The following is a 27,609-nucleotide window of genomic DNA, read 5'->3' as shown; positions in this document are numbered from 1 at the left end:
TGAGAAGAAGCATGATTTATTGTATGGACACTGGGCAAGCATGGGGAAGAACTGATGAGGACAATCTGGTCAGTCGGAGGCAGTGGGATGACACCAGGTGGCCTTCCCGCGGTGGAGTGATGAGAAGAAGGGACAAAGGGGCCAGAGAGGTTGAAGATCAGAGGAAGGGGCAGACCCAAGGGGTCACTTCCCTCAGTGTATAACTACTTGGAGAACCATGAGACTGTGGGCTGAAAGCCATGTGCCACATAGCCAGGACACCCACTTCGTAGAGCGCATAGAGCGAAGTGAACTGGGAGTTTCCCCTTCCGAAACTCCTGTCCGTGAGGTGATCTTCTGATGGCGGGTTCTGGGGAGCCAGGGCCAAGGCAGAGAAGAGGTAACAAAACATGACAGGGTGCCCCAGTCCTCATTTCTAGGCCTTTGCCTATGTCTGCACGTGGGTCAGTTGGACATCGCCTGCCACTTCTAGGCTGTTGATGGCCGGCAAATGCTTCAGACGGTGGAAGTATTCACACAGGTGCACCCCGTCCACGGCAACCTTGAAGCAGTGACCTTCACACAGGATCCACACCTGGGCAGAGACGCCACAACATTCTCAGGGCACTTGGCAACCCAGGTTCGCACCTCCCTCTCCCATTCCCATCTCTCCTTCCTCAGGAGTCAGCCTAAAACCTGGCCTCGATCTAGCCAACCTGAATGGTTTGCCCTTCGCCAAACACAAGTGTTCTCTTGGCCTAGAACATTAGCATAGGCTGTTCCCAAGCCCAGAATGTTGTTTCCCCTACAGGGGAAAGTGCTGGCCCATCCCTTACAATGACCTACCCTGTCTCTCGCACCCCCTGACCCCTACCCATTTCAGCCAACTGTCTGCTCAGACCATATCCCTCACCCTCATGCTCACTCTCCAGCTGAACCCTAAGCCACTAGTGACAGGAATGCCGGCTCAGGCTATCTGTGTCATTCTCAATGAGACAACTGATGTTAAAGCATCGTGACCCATGGCCACCGCTAAGACTCATATCGCAGTGTGTGAGGCCCAGGCTAGCACTCATGTGGGCGCTGTCCAGATGCTGCAGACTCCGCCTGCTCCACCCTTTCTGCTCTGTGAGACTCAGTCTTGTTAGGTCTTTGTTCTCACTAAATTAAAATCGTAGCTCAGGGGGCTGGAGAGAGGGTTCCACCGCTAAGAGCACTGGCTGCTCTTGCAGAGGCACTGGGTTCACTTCCCAGCCCCCACGTGGAAGCTCACAGCTGCCTGTAACTCCAGTTCCAAGGGATTGGATGACTTCTGATTTCTGAGGGCCTCAAGCATGCATGCACATGGTGCATGTATATCCATGCAGAAAAACACTCATACACATTAAAAACAAACAAAAAACAAAAAGAAACCTGAAAAAACCTCAGCGGGGCCTGACAGTTCACACATGCCAGTTCAATAGTCAAAAAAAAAAAAAAAAAAAAAACAGGCTTGTTGCATGTCTATAATTAATCCCAGCACTTGAGAGGCAGAAGGATCAGGAGTTGAAGGCCAGCCTTGAACGCATAGCAAGTGTGAGGCCAGCCTGGGCTACATGTCTCAACAATAACCAAATACAAGCTCCTTTCACTACCCATAGAGCCCTACACTCTACTCTCAACCTTGAGGCAGAGCATGTTGCCATGATATTTTCAAACAATGGCTGCACATTGCCCTGGGGTGGGGCCCAGGCATTGATTCTTCTTATTTAAGCTCATGGGGTGATCTGATGTCATCATCAGGGTCGATAAGGCCTGCTTAGGGATCAGGCTTCCGGCTGAGAGCCAGTTCCCCTCTCAGTGTGCTTCCTCCTGGGTGACTATAATTGCGGAAGCAAAGGAGTGAATGGCAATTCACTCCTGGGTTTGATTGACACAAACTGGCTGGTGTGACCTGCAAGTGCCCCAATCTTGTGAATGTGTTTGCCCATCTGTAGAAAGCAGGAACAATGCTCTGGAGAGCAGAACTGTACTTTGACCTATGCAGGAAACTGAAGCAGCATTCAGGTAGTTCAAGACTAACTGTACCAAGGCCCCATCTCAAAATAGAAGAAAAGAAGGAAGGGAGGGAGGAAAGGAGGGTGGGCAAAGTAAAGAAAGAAAGGCTCAGGCCTGTAATCTCAGCTTTTGGGGGGCTGAGGTAGATGAATCACCTGACTTCTAGGCCAGCCACCCTACAAAGTGATTTGTAAGTAAGCCTGGGCTAAAGTGAGTCCCTCCCTAAAACAAAACAAAACAAAACAGAAGGAGGGCTGGAGATGTAGCTCAGTGGTATTGTACTTGCCCAGCGTGCACAAGACTGTAGATCAGTCCTCAGAACAGGGGGAAGGAGGCACAGCAGATAGAAGCCCTTACTTTAGCAGGGACAGCGGTCATGAAATAATACCAATTTATTCAACATTCTTCCTTCTTTGTGGTGCAGCCCTCATAGCCTCCATCTCATCACAGACCCGTGCGCCCCCCTCTTGCCTCCCAGCATCTTACCGAGAAGCTCTGGCCACGATTGAAGGGCATTTTCCCAGGCAGATTTCGCTCCTCTGGCCCCCAGGAGCTGTTGATCTGGGTGTTTCGGACCACCACCTTCTCATCCAAACGTGGATTCAGGTGAAAAGCAACGTCCATCCCAGAGCGAAGGTTGATGTGAAACCTGGGATGGGCAGTTCACATAGACCCTGTCTGAGCACGGAGCTTTGAGTCCACCCTTACCCATCACCCCCAGGTGGCTCAGAGCCAAAGTCTGGCCAGAACAACCCTGGGGGCCTGTCTTACCTCTTAGCATTGGGCAGGACCATGCCTGCTATGAGGATGGTCTTGGATGGGTAGAGCCCACTTGGAATGGAGGTGAAGAAAGGTACGGGCTGTTGGGAGAATGAAAACAGCTCATCAGCAGCTGGACTGCTGCAGCAGGGACTCGGCACAAGGGACTGTGGACTCTGAAGTCATGCCTGTGAGTCCTGCATCTTCTGGAGGGAACCCAGGGTCCTTTACTTGGTTCATTAAATGTTAAAAGAAAACCTTCCAGTGTTTCTCAAAATACCATGGGAGGTACCTTGACAGGGCACAAAAGTCTTGTTGGGGTGTTGGGGTTTGAATAGAATGCCAACCCTCAGATGCTCGTATATTTGAATAGTTGGCTGCCAGTTGGTGGAACTGTTTGGGAAGGATTGGGAGGAGTGGCCTTGTAGGAGAAAATGTGTCACTGGGGATGGGCTTTGAGGTTTCAAATGACCTGCACCATTCCCAGACACATACTCTCTCTCTCCCTCCCTTCCTCCCTCCTCCCTCCAACAAAATGTGAGCTCTCAGCTACTGCTCCAGTACCATGCCTGCCTGTTTGCTGTCATGCTCTCTGTCGTGATGGTCATGGACTCTTAAGCCCCAAATCAAACCCTTTGTTCTACGGAGGTGCCATGTTCGCAGTGTTTGTGAGATCAATAGAAAAGTAGCCAAGGTAGGGCTTCAGTTTGCTCAAGCTGAAGGGGCCATTTTAAAGTTGAAAGCTCTATTCAGCTCTCCACTAATTTGCATGGGTATTTTTAACTGTTCACCTGGATGCAGGAACCTTCACTGATCATGCAAGTCAGAGGATGGTCCCCCCTAAAAATGCCCTCCATCTCTCACTGTGCCTAACAGAGCCAAGCTCAGACTCTCTGTAGGGAACCACTTACATAAGCCGAGGAGGGGTACACCACAGGCTGGATTCCGGAAGTCTGTGGGAGAGATCAGGATTCCACATAGAAGTGACACATACTTCAGGGCGACCTCAATATCTAGCCCCTGAGCCCTCCCATTCCCCTTCTCTGTCACGCCAGCATTTCTGAAACTTCCTGTTGTTTTCCTGGGGCCCATTATGGTCCCCTGCCCTTTAGCTACTCTCCGTGCAGCCCAGCCAACTTGGGGTCCCCCACTTGCACTGCACGGGCCGGGGGGGGAGGGGCGGGGTTTGGGGGGAGTTAGACCAGCTGTGAGCAGTGCCTCGACAAGGGGCTTGACCTTAGTAAGCCAGCTAGAGGCTGGAGCCTGGGCGACCGGAAGACAGTGTGTCTGCCAGTTGTATTCCTTGGAAGACTGTTTCTGAATCTGTGCTGTCCCTGGGAGAGTTTGAGCCGTGTCATCTTTCTATCACAGGGCCCGTGCCCAGGTTTCTCCACCCTCTTTCATAAGCACTTTGGTTCCAACTTAGAGACTATAGGGAATTCTGGTTTTGATTAAAGGAAAGGGGTGGGGCTGTAGGATAACAAAAAAATGTTTAGACTTACAGGAAATGGTTGTCCAAAGGCACTGTGAATTGTGTGGATGACGGTTTGAGCCTGGGAAGAAGAAAGGGGTCTTAACCAGTTCTCGCCATTGTGAAGACTATCACGTGCCACTAGAGGGCGCTACTTGATCTTCGCCCTTAATCTTGAACCTCGAATTCTAACCAGGGAGGTCTTTCACCACAGCCCCTCCCCAGACAGGGACGGGGAGAGGCATTTCTCTACTTCAGGGGAAGCTGGATTACACTAGAGTTCCACCTCACCAGCCTTGATTTGCAGAAGGGAGGGATGAACGTGTGGCTCCCTCTGGGACAAAGGAACCCATTCCGCCTACTTCCGCCTCCCCCGCGCTGGCGCTGGGATTACAGCGCGCACCATCACGCGTTGTTTGTGAAGTGCTGAAGATCAGACTTTGCAAGAGCTGGGCAAGCACTTCACTGACAGAATTCAGCCCCCAGCCCCATTTTCTATTTGATTGGAGCCAAGCAGGCACACCTGCGACCCCTTCCCACCAACACCGCTGAGGTCTGGTGCATGGGGAGCCTTGTCTGCCCTCATGGGGGAGGCTGAGCCTACCCCTCCTTTTAACCCACAAGGGCCATAATGAAGAGGTTCTAAAATGTAAAAGGATCAAGGGACTTACCACGGGTGCCTGGTGGGCAGGCCGGATGCCCTGAGGCTGAAAAGAATCAAGGGGGTAAAAAAAGGGGAGATGTTATCTATGGAGTCTTGTGGGTGAGAGACAATTTCAAACTCCAGAGGTGGTTCTTGAGGTCAGCTGTACCTTCCTAGACACGCTCACCTCCTGCAGGCCCGCTGCACACAGTTCTCACCCTCCTGTGCACAGGGGTGTCAGGAGACTGTCTCCTGGCTTCCTGAGAGAGGAGTCAATCTGCCGGACCACAACCACATCGTCTCTGGGCCCTCAAAGGCAAGAGCACCCCCCCCATCCCCCACCCCCCCACCCCCACTTCACCTGCTAGGTGAAAGTTAGCATTCCATACTCAGCACACAGCTCCAGAGCTTTCCTCGGAGGCAGAACTCTTGCGTCCCATTCCCCTGGTGAGCCCCGAGGCTCCTGAGGGTTAAGCCACTTGTCCAGACTTGCCCAGGTAGCAAGCGAGTTAGAAGATTCCAAATAGAATCCAGCCTGGCCATACTGTAACCATCACATCCTCTACCCTCCAGGCCAGGGTCAACACTAGGCTTCCCTGCGCAGGCTTCCAGATGCTCCACCAATCCTAAAGTTAGTACGGTAGAAAGCGGGTCCTGGCCTGGACCATCAAGAACCAAGAAAGGCTAGTACCTTTCCCCTAACCTCAACTGCCTGGGTGACCACAGAGAGAGCTGCTGGCCTTTCCTCCCTATCCCCATCCCACTCCCACCCCAGAAACCCCTGTTTGCTTTCTATTCTCCCTGGCTGGGGGTGGGGGTGGGGCTCTATTGCACGCCAGCACCGTGTGAGGAGCTGGAAATACACAAAAGAACGAACAAGCCACGCTGTTAGTCTTCCAGGGGCTCCTGGGCAGGTGGAGAGTGGGCAGCACAAGGAAGACAGACAGACAAAGGATGTTGTGACCCAAGCCAGCACAGACAGGCACAAATCCCACGGTGACATGGGGTGGGTCAGAGTATACACTCTTGAGTGCCATTTAAACAAAGAATTATAGTGTAATTAATAGTTTGCCAGGGACCAGGTGGACAGAAGGGACAGCCTATGCAAGAGAGGTGTCTAGAGTGGGCGGTGGAGGAGGCACGGCTGAGCGGGGTCGTGAGCTGGGTCTGGGCGAGGGAGTGTGAGCTTGTGTCTATTTATTATTTAGGGGTTTTTTGGTTTTGTGCTGTTGTTTTGTTTTTTGAGACAGGGTCCCATGTAGTCCAGGCTGAGAGTGATCTTGAACTTATGATCCTTCCAGACCCTGTCCCCAAGTATTAGGATTACAGGTATCCATCAGGTTTGGGCTCTGTTTAGAAAGACTTTGGGACCCAAGCCTAACAATTTTTACAGTGGGAGAGTGTGAGGTGGAATGTGTTGGGTGAGGGCACTGTGCAGTGGTGGGCAGGAGTGGGGGAAAGGAACGGAGCCACAGATGATGTGTTGGGGGGGTGGGGATTACCACAGGCTGGACCCAGACAGTGGCTAAGGAGGGAGGGATGATGGAGCGTGGCAGAACAAAGGGGAAGTGATGGAATGCAGTGCGGAGGTGGAGCCTGAAGGCCCAGGATAGCCTGTGGTTGGGACCTGCCTCTGGGCTCTATCATTTTGCAACTGATGGACCTCCTGGACCCCAAACACTTAACTCACTTTCGGTTTGCGGACCCGGGGGTTCTGTGAGAACTGGCCCGGATGAGAGAATTGCACCGTGGAGAAGACAGACTGGACAGGGGCTGCTGAGTTCTGTTAAAACAAAAGCATGTCTGGGTGACAGGAAGCAGGGGGCATGGTCAGAGCAAGCACAGGCAAAGAGAGAGAGGGTTGGCTTCTGACCCCGTGGAAAGAGGCCAAGAAAAGGGTTAGGTTGGCTTGAACGAAATCAGGGTGCTCCTGCAGGAAGATGGTCAGGAAACGGAGTATGAGCCTAAGGCTGAGGGAAATGGGCCTAGCATATCCTGGCACACCCAGTTTTTCACAGACTATCTCTAGATATTTATTTATTTATTTATATGCTGTGTTTGGTATTTTTGGTATTTGGGTTACACAGAATTCAAGTCCAGCCCAAGCTATATAGTAAGAATCTCTCTCTCTCTCTCTCTCTCTCTCTCTCTCTCTCTCTCTCTCTCTCTCTCTCTCTCTCTCTCTCTCTCTCTCTCTCTCTCTCTCTCTTTTGTTTGTTTTTCGAGACAGGGTTTCTCTGTGGTTTTGGAGCCTGTCCTGGAAGTAGCTCTGTAGACCAGGCTGGTCTCGAACTCACAGAGATCCGCCTGCCTCTGCCTCCCGAGTGCTGGGATTAAAGGTGTGCGCCACTATCACCCGGCTAGAACCTCTCTTTAAAAGAAAAAAAAAATGGATTTTCAGAACTGGGCCTAACCTGTCTTTAAAAGACTAAATGGATTTTCAGAACTGGGCCTGGTGTTACATGCCTGTAATCACAGCACTGTGGAGGCCAAGGCAGAAGGATGGACACAAGTTCAAGGCCAGCTACGGCTATAGAGTGAGACACTGTCTTCAAATAAATAAAATAATTTGTTTTCTGAGCTGAGCCTGGTAACATATATCTCTAATCCCAGCATTCAAGAAGCTGACACAGAAGGGTCACAAGTTAGGGGCCAGCCTGGGCTACAAAGTGAGATCCTGACACAGAATGCAGCAAAAATTCACACAGAAAGTTTTCTTTGTGTTTGTTTTGGCTTTTACCTCTTCCTTCCTTCCTTCCTTCCTTCCTTCCTTCCTTCCTTCCTTCCTTCCTTCCTTCCTTTCTTCTCTTTCTTTGTTTTTAATGCAGAGGTCAAACAGACCCAGACAGGGCTCCAGGAGCCATGCTGTGCCCTCTGATTTGAATTCCATTTGGTTCCCCAAGCACAGGCTCTTCTAGAACTCCCTGGTCATCTAGCATTGGGCAGTTGCAGAGAAAGATCAGCTTTGGCATCTTGGAGACCCAGGCTGATTGTTCATTATAGAGAAAGCAACACCAAGACGGACAGAGGGACAGACAACAGGCAGGCAGACAGACACCAAACCAGAGAACCAGTGCAGCCCCAAAGCTACCCGGGGAAGATGCTTGCTGGTGCCCTGCTGAGTGGACACATGCCCAGCTGGTCACTGTCCTTCAACCCGGGGACAGGTGCCAGCCGCTCCTGACCTGGAAGGTGATGAAGGACAAGTTCAAGGAGCCAGAGACGGCAATGGTGTCCACGAGGTGGTAGGGGACGCGGTGTGGGTACTGCGTGAAGAAGTTCTTGTTCACCATCACCTGTGGGAAGAGAGTTGCAGTGGGGGGTGTGTCGGCCCAGGCCACAAATAGCTTTACGTTTGGAAATAAAGAGCTGAACCCGCATCTCGCAGCCAGCCCTTCAGTGGGGTGCGATGGGTCACCTGCACTCAGACCCACTGTTCACTGGGCTCCTGACCTGCAGTTCAGACCGCCACTCACCTATTACTCCAGGCTTATTGCTCCTTTCTTAGAATATTTTTAGAGCTATTTCCTTTTATGCGTATAAATGTTTTGCCTGTGTGTATGAATGCACACCACATATATGCCTGTACTGCCGGACGAAGGTGTCTGATCCCCTAGAACTGGACTACAGATGGTTGTGAGCTGCCATGTGGGTGTAGGGAACTGAACTCTGGGCCTCTGCAAGAGCAGCAAGTGTTCTTAACCACTGAGTCATCTCTGCAGTCCCCAGATTTATCTTTTCAAACTTGATTCATGTGAGTTAATTTTTTTTGTCGTTGTTGATGTTGAAAAAAGGTTTCATGTAGCCCAGGCTGGCCTCAAACTTGCTAAGGATGACCTGCTTCACTCCCCAAACGCAGGGATTACAGGCGTGTCCCACCATGCCCAGTTTCTCCAGAGCGAGCTAAGCAAGCATCCTACCCAGTGAACTACACCGCAGCCCTCACCTGTGCGTAGGATGCTTATGAGCCGCACAGGAAAGGCAACCTCAGGTTTTGCTGAGCGCACACAAGAAGCCCAGTGTCACACAGACAAGCTCAGGAGTGGACACACTCACCCCACCCCACCTTGGAGACGGTACCCAGAGTTTCTCCTGTAAAGACACTGCCTTCTAGCCTGAAGAAAGGACAGGACAAAGCTGTCAGCAGACACACGGTGTGACTGGGGACACAGCTCAGTGGCGGAGGCCTTGCCTAGTATGCAGGAGGCTAGGTCTGACCCCCAGCACCACCAAGAGTAGATGCCACTGGGATCTGCGGTGGAGGAATGGAGCTATCTTGGACTTTGGGACCTGTGAGGCTACCTGCACACGAGGTCCCACCCCTCTGGAGGAGCTTTTGACTGACAGTTGACACTGGTGTGGGGGGAGAGGGGAGCCATATCTTTTCAGTTCTGTCGCCGCTGCCGGGTGGCCGTAATCCAGCAAACAGCTCCACACCCATGTGTACAACATGACTCTAATAAAATTCCATGGGCTATTGAGGGGGTAAAGACATAAAAGAGGGGGAGTGGGGAAGGCAAAGGTTCCAGAGGGAGTGGAAAGGGGCTGAAGGGGGGGGAGTGTGTGTACTCAAAATGCATTCTACTCGTGTATGAAATTATCAAAGAATAAATACAGAGATTTGGGGGATGGGGCTTTGGGTTTCTGTTTGTTTGCTTGTTTGTTTTTTGACACATGGGGCCTAAAAGCAACATGGTGAAGATTGAGGTCTTATTTTCTGAGTAATAAAATCGAGGTGTGTCTGTAGACACAGGCTGGAGCGCGTGAGGCAAAGGTCGCATCTCAGTGAACGTGGCTATTAAAATGTAGTCCACCCGGGAGGACAGGTTTGTGTGTGTGTGTGGGGGGGTAATTCCCCACTCACCTTGAAGTCTGACCTCTGCACCAGGAAGCAAAGTTCAAAGGGCATCCCCTTCTTGAAGGGCATCTGCATCTTCCTCTCCTCGGGCCCCCACTGTCCTTTCTGCTTCGTGTTACAGACCACATACCCTCCATCTTCAAACCGGGGGTTGAAGTGGAAGGCAATGTCATTCTCACTGAAGCCGGTCTGAAAGTTCACAGCAATCCTAAGGCAGAGAAATAAGCTTACCGCCAGGGTTGGACAGAACCGCCTCTGTCTGCTTTGTTAGCATGTTGGGGTTCATCAAATTCCGACCTAACGTACCCCCTGCAGTCACTGCATTCTGCCCTTCCTGCACCCTTTCCTTAAGCAGACAATTTGTAAGAAAAGGCAAGGACAAAAAACAGCCCATCTTTTGCCCCAGGCTCTGGTCACGGGACACAGAGGAATCAAGCTGGAACTCAGAGCACAGCAGGCGCTATTCAGGGGAATTGTTTCTGGAGAATTGTCATCAGCCATCTTACTCAGCCGTGTACCCTGTATGCGGCACCACTGTCATGGCTGGTTTTGGTTGTTGACACATCTGGAATGGGGAAACCTCGGCTGGTGAATTGCCTCCGAGGGTTGACCTAGGAGCAGGTCTATGGGGCATTCTTCTTGATTGTCAGCTGATGTAGGCGGGCCCTGCCCAGTGTGGGCAGTGCATCTCTGGGCAGGTGGGCTGGGGCTGCATAGATAGATAGATAGATAGATAGATAGATAGATAGATAGATGGCAACAAAGAGGCAAACTAATACAAAGCCCATCTGGCCAAGCATGACGTTGTGGCGGTAGGAATGGAGCCGTGTTTGAATGCCTGGCCACGGGGAGTGGTACTATTAGGAGGTGTGGCCTTGTTGGAGGAAGTGTGTCACTGTGGGGGTGGGTTTTGAGGTCTCATGTGCTCAAGCCACGCCCAATGTGGTACACAGTCTCCTTCTGATGCCCGTGGCTCAAGACATAGAACTCCCAGCTCCTTCTCCGACACTACATCTGCCTGCATGCTGTCACGCTTCTAGCTATGACCATAACAGACGACACCTCTAACTGCAAGCCATCCTCGATTAAATGTTTTTCTTGCCAGTGTCATAGTGTCTCTTCCCAGCAAGAGAAACCCTAACTGAGACAATGTGCCCACTGGTCAACATGGACCAGCCTGTTACGGTGGTACCAACTACTTTCTGATTGGATTTGAGGCAGAAATTCATGCCTGGTACTGTAGACCTGGATAAAAGCCTGCAGCTGGAAGGTCTTAGGCTCTGATGGAGAAGCTAATACCATTGTGTTGCTAAAATGGACACAATGTTCACATAAAAACATCTCTATATAATCATGTTTGTGTCTGTAGATCAAAGCTGCTGTCAGCCGTGGGCAGAGAAGCCTCTTTTTTTAGTGGGCGGTGATAACTGCAGAAAAAGTGATAGCCACACATGGGCATCAATGGTAAAAACCAACAAAAACATAAATGGGCCATCTGCCAAGGTTCGCAGAATGTTGCAGAAGGGAGGGCAGAAAGACTGAACGAATGAAGGCCCAGGGAAGGATGGAATGCTCTGGAACACTGTCTTCCAGGTGTAACACGGCCACTTCCCTTCTGAGCCCAGAGCAGCTACGGTTAGGTTATAAGACCCACTCAAGACTGCTTCAGATGACAGCACTCTGTCTGGAGGGCTCTGTCTGGAGGGCTCCTGACCTCACACGCTTCCCTGGGGATTTTGTTTTGTTTTGTTTTGTTTTTTTCGAGACAGGGTTTCTCTGTGGTTTTGGAGCCTGTCCTGGAACTAGCTCTTGTAGACCAGGCTGGTCTCGAACTCACAGAGATCCGCCTGCCTCTGCCTCCCGAGTGCTGGGATTAAAGGCGTGCGCCACCACCGCCCGGCCTTTCCCTGGGGATTTTTAAGTAGTTAACAGCAGATGTGGGGGTGGGGGGTTGGCCAGAAGTTGTCTTCTTCAGTGGTGCAGCCACAATAGCCAAGTGACCATGTTCCTGTAAACATGCTTTCACACATGCTCACGGAAGCAACCTTTATGAAGCCCACTAGGTCACACACAATGCATGGACTGTGGGGAAGGGGACTTGTTGGGAAAGGGAAGGGGTTCAAGAGGTGTGGGAGAGAACAAGAGAGGATACTGCAGGTAAATATGGTCCAAATACACTATACACATGCAGGAAAATGTCACAAGTAATAGATGATAAAAAACATTTCAAAAATTAAAAGCAAGAGAAAAAAAGAATGTCTTAGAAATTAATGACAATTGATAACAAAGATGGACATCAGGAATTCTGCCCGCTGGGGACTGGAGAGAGGGTTCCGAGGACCTGAATTTACTTCCCAGTCAGCACGTGGTGACGCACCACCGTCTGTAACTCCAGTCCCAGGGGAAACAAAGGCCTCTTCTGACCTTTGTGGGCAACAGGCACACATGTAGATACAGACCCACATGCAGGAAAAACACTCACACACATAAAATACAAATTGAAAATAGTAATAAAGAAAAATGGTTCCCAAGCCGGGAGGTGGTGGTGCACACCTTTAATCCCAGCACTCGGGAGGCAGAGGCAGGCGGATCTCTGTGAGTTCGAGACCAGCCTGGTCTACAGAATGAGTTCCAGGACAGGCTCCTAAGCTATGGAGAAACTCTGTCTCAAAAAAAAAAAAAAAAACATACAAACAAAAATGCTTCTCAGGAAAGTCTTTTTGCACAAGTGGACAGGGTTTGGAAGCTGACGCTGTTGGAAGCCAGCCATAACCTGCTTATTGCCGAAAGAATAGAACAAATTCCAAACAGGCGAGATAACTCAGCAGATAAAGACACATACTGCACTGCCAAGCCTGGACTCCTGGGTTCGATCCCCAGGATCCTCACGGCGGCAGGAAAGAACGGACTCTTCAAGTTGTCCTTTGATATCCACATACATGCCATGGCAAGAGTGAGTGTGTGCGTGTATGCACACGTGTACACGCATGAGCACACACACATACACGTAATTTAAAAACATTAAAAAATTATGTAAAGTTGTTCTCCAGGCACAAGAAGCCTTCACCCCGAGAGCAGTCTTTGGAAAGCGTGTCTGGGAGACACATGAGGTATGGAAGGCAAGCACAGACTGTGATCCCAGTTCCAAAGTGTCACCTGATATGACCCTTGACCCACACTAACTGGGCAAGTTCCCCTTTTCACCAACAGTGAAAAGCTCCCATTTCTGTCCCAGTCCTAGGAGGAAGCCTCTCCTATAGCCACTTCTGAGGTTCCAAGGTCAGCAATTAAAATCACAGAAACTTCCAGAGAAGCGGACCCACAAAAGGAGCACCAGTGTTTGCCCTGCCTCCCCATGTCACAGCCCGCTTGGATTCAAGATCCAAGTTCAAGTCTGAGGTTCTCCCTCAGGGGCCACCAGTCCAGCCTTCCCTGAACTCTCGAAGTGGCGGGTGCCAGCTCAGCTACTCACTGGTCTCTGTAGCCCTCACACAGAGCTGTCACTTGTACCCCAACACTGTGCCACACTCAGTAACAGCTCATGGCAGTTCCATCAAGTTCCTCTCAAATGGAGAGCCCGTTTGAGTTTTCTGTGGAACATTCTAGGCAGCAGAATGCTGATGAAGTCCTCAACGGCTGAAGCCTTAGACATCAGGACCTACAAGAAATTCCTGTGACCCTAAGTCAGGCACTATCCCAGCTAGGCATGTGTTTGGGAGGCTTGAGTAGACACAGGATCACAACATCAAAGACTGAGTCCTCTTTAGAGAGAGGTCTTGTGCAGCCCAGCCTGGCCTCAAACTTGCTGCGCAGCTGAGGATGAACCTGAACTTCTAATCCTCCTGCTTCTACCTCCTGGGTCTGACATTTTGATTACGTCCATCACACCTGTGGGTTGTTGTTTTTGTTTGTTTGTTTTTATTTTGAGACAGAGTCTTGATAAATTTCCCAGGCTGTTCTAGAACTCACTCAGTAGCACAGAAAGGCCTTGAACTTGAGATCCTCGGCCTTCACAGGGGCTTATTTTACACACCCACCAGGGGCTTACCTTTTTTTTATTTTATTTTTTGGTTTTTCGAGACAGAGTTTCTCTGTAGCTTTGGAGCCTGTCCTGGAACTAGCTCTTATAGACCAGGCTGGCCTCGAATTCACAGAGATCAGCCTGCCTCTGCCTCCCGAGTGCTGGGAATAAAGGCATGTGCCACCACCGCCAGGCATGGGGGGAGGACTTACTTTTATAAAGATAGTATATCCCCGGCTAGTCTCAAGCTCCCTATGTAGTTGAGGTTGACTTTAAACTTTTTTGTTGTTTTGTTTTTAAGAAAGGTCTCACTATGTAGCTCTGGCTATCCTGGAACTCACTATGTAGATCAGGCTGGCTTTGAACTCAGAGATCCACCTGCTTTTGTGACTTTGAACTTCTGATCTTCCTGCATCAGCCTCTCCCATGCTTGGATTACAGGCATGCACCACCATATGCTGTTTATATAGTTCTGGGATCCATTCAGGGCCTTGTGTGTGCTAGGTAAACGCTCCACTAATTGAGCTACATCTCCATCCCTGGGATCACTCTTGATAGGAACTCTAAATATTTCCTAGGACTCAAGAGGCTATAGGGCTGGAACTGGAGAGACAGCTCAAGGGGGAGGAGGGAGTTAACACTTCCTGCTCTTCAGTTTCTGCATCCTCAGTAAGCAGCTCATAACTGCCTGTAACTCCAGCACCAGGGTGATCTGACACTCACTTCTGGTCTCTTCTGTCACCTGCACACACATGGCATATGCACACATATGTGCACGCGCGCGCGCGCACACACACACACACACACACACACACACAAACATCTAAAAAGAAAATTAAATAGAACTGCTATGGGAACTAATGGAACTTCCCTTTTTGTAGCACTATGTCATGGTGTCAAGTGTGCATCCTGTGGCCGGCCGCTCTGGCCATGCCTCTACTTCCCCCTCGGACTGTGAGCTCCCTCGGGAGCCAGGAGTCTATGGTGTCTGTCAATGGCGCCAGGATGGCAGGAGGTATAGGAAGGCCAGCTCTCCACAGCCAGTAGCTCCATGGTTGCTGAGGCAGGGGATTAACATCAGTTTTGTGGTGGTTTGAAGAGGTATGACCCCATAGACTCATGTATGTGAAGGCTTGGTCCATGGGGAGTGGCACTATTAGGAGGTGTGGCCTTGCTGGAGGAAGTGTGCCACCATGGAGGCAGGGCTTTGAGGTCTTATATGCTCAAGCTATACCCAGTGTGGCACACAGTCTCCTTCTGCTGACTGCAGATCCAGATGTAGAACTCTCAGCTCTTCTCCAGCACCCTGTCTGCCTGAGTACTTCCATGTTTCCCGCCATGATGATCATGGACTAATCCTCTAAAACTGTAAGCCAGCCCCAATTAATGTTTCCTTTTATGAGAATTGCTGTGTCTCTTCACAGCAATAAAAAGACAAGTGTCACCCACATACTTATTTGCAAAGGCGTGGATGGTCCCCTGGATGGTGATCTGAAGTCCCTCCTGTAGTCCTCCTTGAATTATTCCAGAAAAGGGGATGGGCTGCAGAGGGGAAAAGGAGAGATATCAGTTGGCAGGCACTTGCTTGATGTGGCAGTACACAGTTAGGGCTTGGGGGCATGGCCATCAAGGGGCTAGAATCCTAGTCACACAGAACTTAGGGTCCCTCACAAACGCAGGTCCAATCCAGGTTATTACAGTCATTCTGAGGATACCAGAAGTTTGCCAGGTTTCTGAGGCATGAGACTTCAAGTCACTTCCTTCCATAGTCTGAAGGAAGTGACAGCTGAGGAACCTACCAGAAGGAAACAGCATGCAAATGTAAGGTAAGGAACTAGAATGGTGGTGAGGGCTGCTGGCCCCAAACCAAGTTCCCCGAAAGACCTCAGGGTCCTGACTAGGGATTCAGGAGGCCAGAAGACCAAAAGGACCTACTGTTCAGTTTTGGACAGTAAACCATTTCCTCCTAAGAGAGGGCTGAGAGGGAGGTATCCCCTACCACCATGTAACAATGGCAACCAGGACCTCATCCTCGAGGCCAACTTTGCTGTGGGCTGATGGAAGCAGCCTCATTCCTGAAGCTCACAGCTCCTGTTCATGTTTGCCCCACTAGTCTGTGAGCCTAAATGTTCCCTCTACCCCAGGCCCTGCAAGCAATCCACCCTCAGGTCTCTCCCTGATCTCCCTTCCTAAAGGAGCACTGGGTTCCACTGAGCGTCACAATGTTTTAGAGTCAGAAGGATTCGGTTTGAACCCTCATCACTGCTCAGCATCTGTGGGGTCTTCCAAAACATAGTCTCTCTTTGCCTTAGTTTCTCCATTTGTAAACGGGGATAAACCACCTCCCCTGCTTGCTTCTTCACAAGGCTGGTACCTCTCTGTTCCCACCACTTGCCTTGTGCTCCCAGAGCCGAATTCCCAGACTGATAACTTATCAACATCCAGAATGCCTTGGACACCAAGCGTGGATGTGAGAATCAGCTAGCAGACAGACGGGATTCCCACATCCCTCCAGCGCTTTTAATGGCTTTTCTAACACCAACTCTGAGTCAACGCCCTAAATAAATTAAATACTCCAGGAGTCAGGCAGGTGATGGAGTGAAGTGGCCAGGTAGGGCACAATAGGGAGTGACAGGGATTGGGACAGAGTTGGCCTCACACCGTTTAGCAGGGCACTGGTCACTCGGCTCTAATGAATGGTCATCATCCATGCCCAGTGCTGGGGAAATCAAGCAAGCAAACACGAGATCCTATTCGGTTTGGGGTTATGCACCCCCTATTCCTCTTAACACTCCACTTGGCAGCCTGGTTCCTCCACCTGCTTGTACTATGCATGCACACCCTCTCCAAACGATGCAGCTAGAAACCACCCCCCCCCAGTCTCTGCCGGCTGCACCTGCAGCAGGCTGACCTACTCCCACATCTGAGCAATAATGTAGTTTCCATGGTAACAATCAAATTTAGACAATTTCTTTTCAAATGGATCCCTAATGCGTTCAGGTAGTAAAAAGAGAAAGGGTTCGTCCAGCCTGAACTGGTTTGGGGTATTGTGCAGTAAGGCGAAACAGTAAAATGGGGGGGTCTCCCAGTTACAACCCGGTGCCTCTGCAGGGGGAGGGGCATGCACTGTTGAACTTACGAATATATTAGCTATCTGTCAAAGCAGAGAACCGCTGAGACCACGTCGCTTAGTAACCAGTTCCCTCTTCTTTTGAACCCTGTAAAGGAGGCCCAGACAGTGGTGGGGCCCTGGGAGTACTCCCCACACCTGGCCCACTGTCAGTCTGGAGCAGCTCCCACTCCCACTGAAAGCATCGCTTCGGATAAGCTGTGTGGCTCCCTCTGCAAATCCCTGTAAGCCCCTTGCTTTGAATTCTTTGAATAAGAAGCCAAGAACCTGGAAACACCAACCACAGGTAGCAGAGCTGCCAAAGTCTCGCCAGAACAGAAGTCTGGGCAATGGGATGAGTTCATGTTCTAATTCTGGGGTGCAGCCAACTCCTCACAAACGTACAAGAATTCTTGTCAGGTGTGGTTCGGCACACCTGTGATCTCAGCACTTGGAAAGTGGATGCAGGGGCATCTGAGTTCAAAAGCAGTTAGTTAAAAATGTATCCTGTATCGTTAGCGGTATGTGAGAGGATGTTTTCGGTGAAATACGACTGGCGTCATTCTGAAATGACCTGGGACTGGAAAGGAAACGAGGTGAAGGTGTACGAGAGCAAGCAAGACAGGCTCTGAGATGGCCGGCTGTTTATAACACCTCTCTGCAGGCTCAAATCAACAGAAAACAGCCACCCACCAAATTCAACCCACTGGCTGTTAGACCACAAATGCTGGCCTGACTTGCATGCTATCTAGCAATGGCAAACTTCTAGCATGTGTCAGTTCTCAAGGCAGAGAGATGGGACTCTAGGGTCGGCTTCCTAGACACAGCTCTTAAGGCCTATCAATCATCTTCAATAATCTGCTAAACTCAGCGACCCCTCAAGCCTAAGCAAAGAGACCCCCTCAGCAACAAACTCAGAGAGCTCTTCGCTCTAAACTTTGACTCCCCATAAGCTCACTCTCCCATCTAAGACCAGCAACTCCTCCCCTCTTAAGTCTATAGATTTAAAGAACTTCCGTTGTCCTGTGGCTTGCTGTTCCTTGTTCTGTGTTTCTGTTGGATCTCCACCATGTTCCAGCTTCCCCCGCTGCTAATGGCTGGTGTTGTCAAGGAATCTGATTGTAGAAATGTTGTCAGTTCCTACCTATAGCTAACCAACACCCCAGCCAGATTCTCCTTCCTTACCTAACTGACGCTGCCTTCTGGCCTTCGTCCTCGAGTTGTCTGGCCACCCAGAACCTATGGAAGCCTGTGATGGCCCCCTCATTCAGACCAACCCCACTGTCATCATTTGGGGAGATCCACATCTCACGTTGGTTTTGTCATTGTTTCAGTAACCGGAAACAACAGTGTGCCATGTTTGAGTTCCTTTGTTTACACCCTCATCCCCACAGGCAGCCCGAGGGAACTGTGCACTGACATGCCAGGGAAGGTTTGGTTGTCTTGTGTCTGTGATACTAGAGATTCAACTGAGGGTCTTAAGTTTGCTAGAGAAGCACACTTTATTATATCTGCAGCCTGGCACAAGATGATTGTAAGGGGACTTACTCCTCCCGGGGGCTGGAGGATGCAAGCACAGCCTGCTTTTCCAGAGGACCCACATCAGGGAACCACTTGTAACTCCAGCACCAGAGGATCTGATGTCCTCCTTTGGCCTCCCTGAGCACCTAAGACACGTGGCATACACTCTCAGAGACACAAGTGAAAAAACAAAACTCCCCTTGCCTGATATTTCCTCAGAGCTTTTGCTGGCATCTGAAGACTTGACACTTAACTTGCCAGCCCTCCTGGGCAATCACAAGCCGTGAAGATCAGAAAGTGGATAAGACGGCTGTGAGTCAAACGTGCACAGGAAGACACAGGTAGAGGAGAACAGACACATGCTGGGCAGTACGGGCTGCTCTCTGAAGAATCAATTTTCCCAAAGAAGCTTTGTGAGGTTTCAGTATCTTAAAGTAATCTCAGGTAGCCTAGGCCAAGTATAGCCTAAATTGGCCTTGAATTTCCTACCTCAACCTCTTACATGCTGGGATAGCCGTGTGTCCCACCACCCCCAGCTTAGACTTTAGTCCCCAAATGCTCAAACATTATTTAGCATGAGTGGATCTTAGAAGCAAGACTGTTCATGTCTTAGCACGGAGCAAGGCTGTTCATGTATCTGCGTGGATTGCAAAGGACTGGAAAGAACCTGAACTAAAAGGAAAAGGCAAATAAACAAGCTGTTTGCACGTGGAGCAGTCCGGAGAGGATGAAGGTGGGGACTCTGAAGAAGGATACGGAATGACACCATCTGTATTTATTTCATTTTGTGTGGTCGTGGAGGCCAGAACCTGCAGCAGTCAGTTCTTCCTTTCCACCGTGTGGATTCCAGGGACCAAACTCAAGTCGCCAGGCTCCGGGGCAAGAGCCCTCACCAGCTGGGCCAGGATGAGGTCATTTGTATAGAAAGTGGGAGGGGCAGCCAGCTGTGTTCAGTTACTAATTTGTAGATAAGGTATCTCTGGAGAAAATCCCCAAGAGAGGCTGCAGGGAAGGTCTGAGGCGCAGAGCACTCACCCCATCCTCAGAAACGGTCCAGAGCCTGGGAATGTTGACTAAAGTGTCAAAAAAGACTGCGGATACACCGCCAAAGTCCAAAGTCTCCTGATGCAGGAGACTGCTGGATTAGCCAGCAGGTCTCACCTAAGGACCAGTATCCTTGCAAGAGGGAGGTCATGGGGTCAGGCTCTGAAGAGGACTCAGCAACAGAAGAGATACTGTGTGAGAGGGCTCAGTGGAGGGAGGCGCCTGTGACCAAGTCTGACGGCCCAAGTTAGGCCCTCGGGACCAGTGTGGTGGATGGAAAAGGCTGTACCCAAGATTGTCCTCTGACCTCTGAGGCATAACACACACAACAATGTTTTTTAAAGAAGCGTGAGTTGCCGGGTGGTGGTGGTGCACGCCTTTAATCCCAGCCTCGTCTACAAGAGCTAGTTATAGGCTCCAAAGCTACAGAGAAACCCTGTCTCGAAAAACCAAAAAAGAAAGAAAGAAAGAGAGAGAGAGAGAGAGAGAGAGAGAGAGAGAGAGAGAGAGAGAAAGAAGAAAGAAGAAAGAAAGAAGTGGGAGCTGCTGCTGCTGCTGCTGCTGCTGCTGCTGCTGCTGCTGCTGCTGCTGCTGCTGCTGCTGCTGCTGGGGGACGGGGCAATGTTTGTTGCTGGGCACTAAACCAAGGGCCTTCGACATGCTGAGCAGGCAACACTACATCACAACTCAGAACCTGAACTTTTGGCTTTGAGACTTCTGTCAACAGCGATAGAACAAGTTGAGTTAAACCTGGGGACCCAGGCTACAGTGGAATTCAGAACTTCAGTGAGTCAGTGAAGGGTCTTAGCAGGAAATAATGGGACCTGCATTTGATCCCTGCTACGGCCTGGGGGTGGGGGAGTGAGGGTAGTGGCAGGTATTGTCTTTCTCGGCTCCCACCTCCCTGTGCTGGTCCTGACCCTTCTACTTATGCCCTAGTCCCTCCTGGGATTAGTGGCACAGGTGGCCGCCTGAATGAAGCGCTCCTCAGAAGAGACAAGATGCCTACAGGAAGTCCCCAGTCCAGAGGGCCCCAGACTGTGCAAATGTTTGCCCTAAGAAGAACGTACTGCTCCCTGAGCAGGCCTGTCTTCTACACTGAGGCTAGGGCCTTTGCTTCCATTTCCTGATGGGACATGCAGAAGGCTGCACTCACTGCCAGAGGGTGGGCAGCTCGGCGGTCTGTTGGACACACAGTCCCTCACCAGCAGTAGGGACACCTATCCGAATATGCTCTCAAGCCGAAAGGCCCAGCTGTTTCAGAAGTTCAAAGACCCTGCCCGTGACCATCCTTAAATGGCCCGTGTCACTTCCCTAAGCATCCCAGCAGTTTTGGTTTTAGTGCTTTTGTGGATGAGGAAATGGAAATGCAGAAACTTCAGTAACTTGCCCAAAGCCACACAGCTGGATAACAAGACCGGGATTTGGGAACACTAGAACTCACGTTCTCGGCCATAGGGGACATAGGCTTCCTCTTGTGTAGAAGCATATACGTGTTCTTGACCCCTGGCCCAGCAGGGTCACACAAGGGGCCATCCTGACCAGCTCCGTCTTCTTCCGAGCCCTCAGGGGAGTCTCATTAGATGTGGGAGCAGCAACCAAGACTGGCCCTCGGGCTATGACAGTGCTTTTCCTCAGCAGGCCAGAAGTCGTACCCCAGCAGCATCACAGCGGATGTGTGGCCACAGTTGCTGAAGTCAGGAGGTCACTGAGGGGGAGGAGCCCGGCGGAAGAAAGTGTGATCCCAGGGCTATGGGGATGTGAGACTGCACTTGGCCTCCGTGTCGGCCACCATGACCCGCTTGACCTCTTCCTTCTCTGTGGGAGGATTTCCCTCCATATTTAAAATATTGCTTTCTTTTTCATCTTCTTGGTTTGATTGTTGTATAGATAGGTTTCAATGTGTAACCCAGGCTAACCTGGAGCTCATTATGTAATTCAGGCAGGCCTAAAGTACGTGGAGACCCTCTTGACCCAGCCTCAAGTACTGAAGTTTGCCTTCTAAATCTAAATAAAACACAGTTGCCTAGCCAGTGGTGGTGGCTCACGCCTTTTATCCCAGCACCCGGGAGGCAGAGGCAGGTGGGTCTCAGGGGTTCGAGGCCAGCCTGGTCTACAGAACGAGTTTCAGGACAGGCTCCTAAGCTACACATAGAAACCCTGTCTCAAAAAAACAAAGCAAACAAATAAAAAAAAAACAAAGCAAACAAATAAAAAAAAAAAAGAACAAAAATAAAAGCAAAACAAAACAAACAAAAAAAAACAACAACACAGTTGTATGATTTGAAAATGTCAGCGCTGTCTTATTGGAAACCAGAGAGGGAGTGTCATGGCCTTTCTGTCACAATTTGCTCTTGAAGGCCCCATAGAGGCTCTGGACATCAGCTTTTCCCAGCCATCTTCCACGCAGGTCCCAACTCAGAAGCCTGACAGTGTGGCTGGGGACATGGGCAACTTCCTGGAGCACCAGGCAAAGCCCAGAGTCCATGTTAAAGAAAGCTCTGGTGCCAGGCCCTGGCAGCCAGCTCACTCACAGCACCTTGCACATGGTGGGCACACTGCAGAAGGCCCTTGGGAGCACTTCCCTGGGAGCACTCACTTCTGTTTTCACTGCCATCTCCCTAGGAGCGCCCCTCTTCTGGGAATAAACCAAAGCAGTTTCACGCACTGTCACCATCTGAGGACATGTTGGCAAGACCCTGCCCTATCAAAGCCTCACTTCCTCCACACACAGTGGGACAACTGGTGTGTGTAAACGAGGCTACCTGCAGACAGCAAAGAAGGAGCACAGGGCAGCCCTTCGCACACCACACTGAAGGACAGTCCCTACCTCATTGCCCTTCCACACATATTCTGGAGGTGTCCTTGGGTAAATTCAGACAGGGTCCTTGGAGGATAGACACCTCTTTGGGAGGGCTTCCCTGCTGCCCCCGGACCACTCTCAAAACACCTATTATGTTCCCTGTGCTGTTTAAACACATGTACTATCTATCTGCTTCTCCTTACCCCAGCCTCAGGAGACGGACTCAGTATTAGTCCCATTCTACAGATGTGGTAACTGAAACCCAGAGAGGAGAAAGTACCATGTGTGAAGTCTCTTAGTTTGTAACCGACTGAATAGAGGTCCTCTAAAGTAAGTGTCATGTGGTTGGCTGGTACCCACCCCTAGAAAGCCCATCTCCATCTCTATATAAACTATCTCCTTTCTAGATGCTACTAGGCACCTTGGAACAGGTATCCATCAGTCTACCCCATGAATCACGGTGAGTGGAACCCTTCGACCCCAGAGGGAGCGTGAGCCTAACACGGAACAAGAGCTGCATCGGGATGACCCCGCCTGGAATGTCTTCCCCATGTGTTGTCTGCGGGTCACTGCACCACTACCCGTGCCACCCACTCAGCTGTTTCCTCAGAGACCCAGAGCAACTTCGCGTGGATGTGACAGTTAGCTTCTCTCTAATCGCCCCCACAACTCACCGGGTTCACATAGGGAGCTTGGGAGCTGAAGAAAGCCATCTCTCCTGTCTCGGGGAACCACCACTCTTCCGCGCTCACGCTCGCGCCCGCGGACGGACCTCTCTCTGCACCTCTGCACGGGCTGGCTGCGCGGGGCTGACTGCCCGGGGCGGGCTCAGAGAGGAAATAGAAACCGCAACCACTCAACAGGGAGGAGCCAGGAGTCAGTGGCTGAAGGAAGTGTCTGGAGAAAAAGACCGAGTGGAGGGCTGAAGGCGGGACTTGGGGAGGACACTGGATGTTCCCCCGCTCTGACACTTGGCCTCCCTCTCCTGTGCTCTGCCAGAGAATCAGTTCCATTTGGTTTCTGAAGCTTCAGAGGGTCGTAGCCAGAAGTTTCTCGACAGCCTTGCCGGAGGGTGTGTGTGGCTGTGCTTCTGACCGTGTTTCATTAGGGCATCCGCTAGACTCAGGCTTTGCTTTCCCTGTGTGCCAGAAGCGGTGGGGGAAGACCTGCTTCAGTCCATTGTATGTGTGGGGAAAGTGATGCTCAGAAAGACGAAGGGGCGTGAGCAAGGTTGCACAACTCCTTACGCGCGGTCTAAAGTCTCGAAGATTTAGGCTTTCCAAGAAGTCTTTCTACCTTCTGTAAAAGCTTAGCAAGTAGGAAGAACTATTTTGCAAGAAAAACACCACCATTGAGATTGTTAATGGGGCGGCGGGCGTGTGTGTGGGGGGGGGTTCCCTGGGTGCATTTCCTTCTGCCTGTGAATTTATCCGTCCGTACTCTTTTTCTTCTCGTCTCTCTCCTCCTTTCCTCTGTTTTGGGGTGAGAAGAAGAAAAGTAGCTGATACTGTAGAATATCCCAAGTGACAAGGAAGGAGACCAAGGGAATATTTGAAATAGTTTTCAAACTAGGCGTGATGGTACCTCATGCAATCCCAGTATGCCTAACCTAATACATACATACATACCTCCTCCTCTCCTCCTCCATCCCCCCCTTCCTCCTCTTCTTCTTCTCCCAACACTGTCACGTAGGCCAAGCTGGCTTTGAATTCAGTATGTAGCCAAGGATGACCTTCGGCTTCTGATCCTCCTGCCTCTACCTCCAAAGTGCCTGGAATATAGGTATGGGCACTTGCACCAAGCACACCTGCTGGGGATGGGACCTGGGACTTCCACCAACTGAGTAACATCGTCAGTCTTCCCCAGCCACAAACACAACAAACAAACAACCCTGCTCGTGTGGTTTAGGTTATGAGTTACGGGAATGAAGTGGATGAAGCAAAGAATTGCAGGATGGATTTGTCGAGGGCGGGGGTGGTGGCGGGGGAGGAGAGCCAGGACAGCAGGCTTACTGGGAGTCATTCATGTCACTGCTGCTAACTTGGAGGTTGCCCAGAAGCAAACTTGTGGTGCAACTATGTCATTCGTTATTCCTAGAGAATCATGGGAAACAAACTTATTCCCACCGAATCAGTGTTGGAAAGCGCACACACTCCCTCCCGCCATGGGAGCTGATGTGTTTTTGGTGACTGGTCTTCTTACATGGGTCGGTGTGACTTAACGAAAGACATGTGGTTACAGATTCGATCTCTTGCCTGTGTGTCTGCCTTCTGCCTCCAACCATGGGGCTATGCAGTTGGAAGGCCTTTATTACATGGAATCTTGGTTTGTGCTTGCCAGCCTCCAGGAGAGCGAGAAAGAAACAATCCTTCTTTATGAACCAATTAGCCTGCAATATTCTGTTACAGTGTCATGAAATGGTCCTCCAGGTACCAGAGGGAGATATGGTTGTCTGCCAGGCCAGGCACTTACCTGTGACACTCTTCTTGTGCTTAGCTTAAGACACCAAAATTTGCCAAGACTAATTGGATATGCTTCCTTAGAGGACACGTGTCTCCTTGTACCTTCGTCCTACTTATAAGTCCCTCACTCAGCTGGAATCGACTGCATTTAAAGAGCAGACAAACTATCCTATTGGAGCAAAATGGGAGGGAAGTTCCTCACAGTCCTCTGGATGCCATGGACACCAAGGGCACTTTTGTCACGGTAGGTATCTACCGATAGGTAGCGATTTGGGGCAACTGCAACCCCCGGTTTTCTGCAGCTGGGATGGAAGAGACCTGCTTCTCCTACGCCTCAGCCATTCCACGGCTGAGCATTTTCCCAAGGGAACGCGATGGCTGCCTGTTCAGAACAGCTCTGTACATCACAGCTCCAAACCGGAAGCAACACTCAGGGCACGTGAGAGGGACATCAGGGACTCACACAGCTCCATGGAGGACTAGGAAACGGGTACACCCAGACGAGCCTGTGCTATGGCAGTTCTGTGCACACCAAATTCAACAAGTTAGTCTTGGGGTTACTGCCTGGAAGAGGCAAGGTCTTCTGATGGCATCAAATGCTCCAGATCTTGGTCCGAGAGTAGTCCCTACTAATTACTTAAGATTCTTTTATTGAACCAGCATCTGCATGTTTCGCTCCAGGTAAAATACCTTAATAAAATAGCTAAAAGGAGAAATCCCCTAAAGCCCTGGAGGAAGCAGGAAAACAAGCCCCTGGGTGGTGTTTGATGTGGAGGTGAGTCACAGTTAGCTATCTAGCTAAGTGTCAGTCCCCAGAGGAGGGACCCAGGGTCCTTTGCCCTATAAGGAGGGCCCATTAGCAACTCCATAGGCTAATGTATCTTTAGAGAAATCATTGCAGCAGGGAAATATATTCAAGGCACTGTGCCAGTCTACAGAGATGCTGATATTTGTTTGTTTGTTTGTTTGTCTTGAGACAGGGTTTCTCTGTAGCTTTGGAGTCTGTCCTGGAACTAGCTCTTATAGACCAGGCTGACCTAGAATTCACAGAGATCTTCCTGCCTCTGCTTCCCTAGTGCTGGGATTAAAGGCTTGTGCCACCACTGCCCGGCTGAGAATTCTGATTTTATAACAAACAAAAGCTAGCACGGTGGCCTGAGTTTTATCCTCAGAATGAAAGGTGGAAGAGGAGTAGCCGGGTGGTGGTGGCGCACACCTTTAATCCCAGCACTCAGGAGGCAGAGGCAGGCGGATCTCTGTGAGTTCAAGGCCAGCCTGATCAACAGAGTGAGCTCCCAGGACAGCCTGGGATACACAGAGAAACCTCAAACTCACAGAGATCCGCCTGCCTCTGCCTCCCAGTGCNTGGTGGCGCACACCTTTAATCCCAGCACTCAGGAGGCAGAGGCAGGCAGATCTCTGTGAGTTCAAGACCAGCCTGATCAACAGAGTGAGCTCCCAGGACAGCCTGGGATACACAGAGAAACCTCAAACTCACAGAGATCCGCCTGCCTCTGCCTCCCAGTGCTGCCATTAAAGGCATGTGCCACCACCACCCAGTTTAGATAAGAATTCTAATGCTAAAACTTGTCCCTAGTCCCAGAGAATCTACAGCTAAAGTATGGGTTACTCTGCATTTTAGAGCATTTGGGGGCAGCAAAAATTCAGCAGTAAAATTTGAGACTGGAGATTCAGGGTCCATCCAGTACTACCATTGGGCCTGACCTCGTCACCATGGTGGCCCCCCCGGAATGGCGCACAGTGCTCCTGTAAAATGACAGCTCTCAGATACTGCATGGCTTTGGGAATGTACATACCTTGATGGCCTGACAGCTTCATGAGTGTCCCGAAGGGAATATGAACATGTGAACCTATTGATTTCATGATTTTCTGGATCAATCAAGTAGCGAACCATTTTCACAGATGTCACCCCAGGCCACTCACGTCAAAGACCAAGGGCCTGCTTGCTTTTTAATGAACAAGAAAGCTGTTCCATTATGTTTAAAGCTGATAGTTTTATAAGCGGTGTGTGTGTGGGGGAAGCATAGCTATATTAAGACAATGGGATAGACATTATTATTGCTTACCACGGTATTTCTAGGTTTTAAATTTCTATTTTGACATGTATATTTACCTTGTATGTAGAGTAAAATAGTTTAAGTTCAGAGATCACCCAGTCACCCGAGAAAGGAGTCCGAGTCCTGGGTCTCCCCAACCTGGTCTAGAAGTGGAAACGTAAGCCTCGAGGGCAGGCATTTTTGTGTCTTCCCTCGACATCTTTTTGAGGTTTGTTTCTGTTGTTTTGGTCCATAGCCTGATCCATTTTATGACTGACTAGCGACCTAGCACATGGCCCTGCTACTGGGCATTCATCCATTTGCTTAGAACATTTTGTAATGTGTGTGTGTATCAGTGTGTGTGTGTGTGTGTGTGTGTATCAGTGTGTGTGTGTGTATCAGTGTATATGTGTGAATCAGTGAGTGTGTGTATCAGTGTGTGTGTATATCAGTGTGTGTGTGCCATGGCGTGAGTGTGGCAGTCAGAGGACAACTTGCAAGAGTTCACTCTTTCTACCGTGTGTGTCTGGGGAGAGGCAGAGCCTTCACTGGCTGGGCCATTTCCCAGGCCTCCTTCTGCATTTTGGTGACTCTGGGCCTCCTTCCATTTGGTACTGTTTGTTTAAAGCTGCTATGAATTTCTGTTTTTTTCTTCCTTCCTTTTCTTTTTTAGGACAGGGTTTCTCTGGCTGTCCTGGATGGAACTCCCTAAGTAATTAGGCTGGCCTTGAACTCACTGAGATCCACCTGCCTCTACCTCCTGAGTGCTGGGATTAAAACTGTGTGCTTCACGCCCAACAAATTTCTTAATTTCTTATGCATATTTTTTATGGGGACCTATGACT

General features: G+C 50.3%; 1 protein-coding gene across 3 annotated transcripts; it reads right to left on the bottom strand.

The window, feature by feature from the left end:
• Nucleotides 1-23,086, bottom strand: Lgals9 (galectin 9). 3 transcript variants are annotated; one of them, XM_050128703.1, is made up of 11 exons: nt 22,920-23,086; nt 15,222-15,310; nt 9,754-9,955; nt 8,075-8,185; nt 6,580-6,672; nt 4,918-4,953; nt 4,278-4,328; nt 3,687-3,728; nt 2,788-2,876; nt 2,503-2,665; nt 1-574 (listed from the first exon to the last, which is right to left on the bottom strand). In XM_050128703.1, the coding sequence occupies exons 1-11, from the start codon at nt 22,956-22,958 to the stop codon at nt 428-430; spliced, it is 1,062 nt and encodes a 353-aa protein (XP_049984660.1). In that variant the 5' UTR covers nt 22,959-23,086; the 3' UTR covers nt 1-427. The 3 variants fall into 3 exon arrangements, with proteins under 3 accessions (XP_049984660.1, XP_049984661.1, XP_049984662.1); XM_050128704.1 differs by lacking the exon at nt 6,580-6,672; XM_050128705.1 differs by lacking the exons at nt 2,503-2,665; nt 6,580-6,672.
• Nucleotides 23,087-27,609: the final 4,523 nt, after the last annotated feature.

Source organism: Alexandromys fortis, unplaced genomic scaffold, assembly GCF_014885135.2.
Source record: "Alexandromys fortis isolate MF-2015 unplaced genomic scaffold, M_Fortis_MF-2015_v1.1 scaffold_80, whole genome shotgun sequence".
NCBI lineage: Eukaryota > Metazoa > Chordata > Mammalia > Rodentia > Cricetidae > Alexandromys > Alexandromys fortis.
The sequence above is the reverse complement of the archived record's forward strand: the minus strand, read 5'-3'. Positions and strand labels throughout refer to the sequence as shown.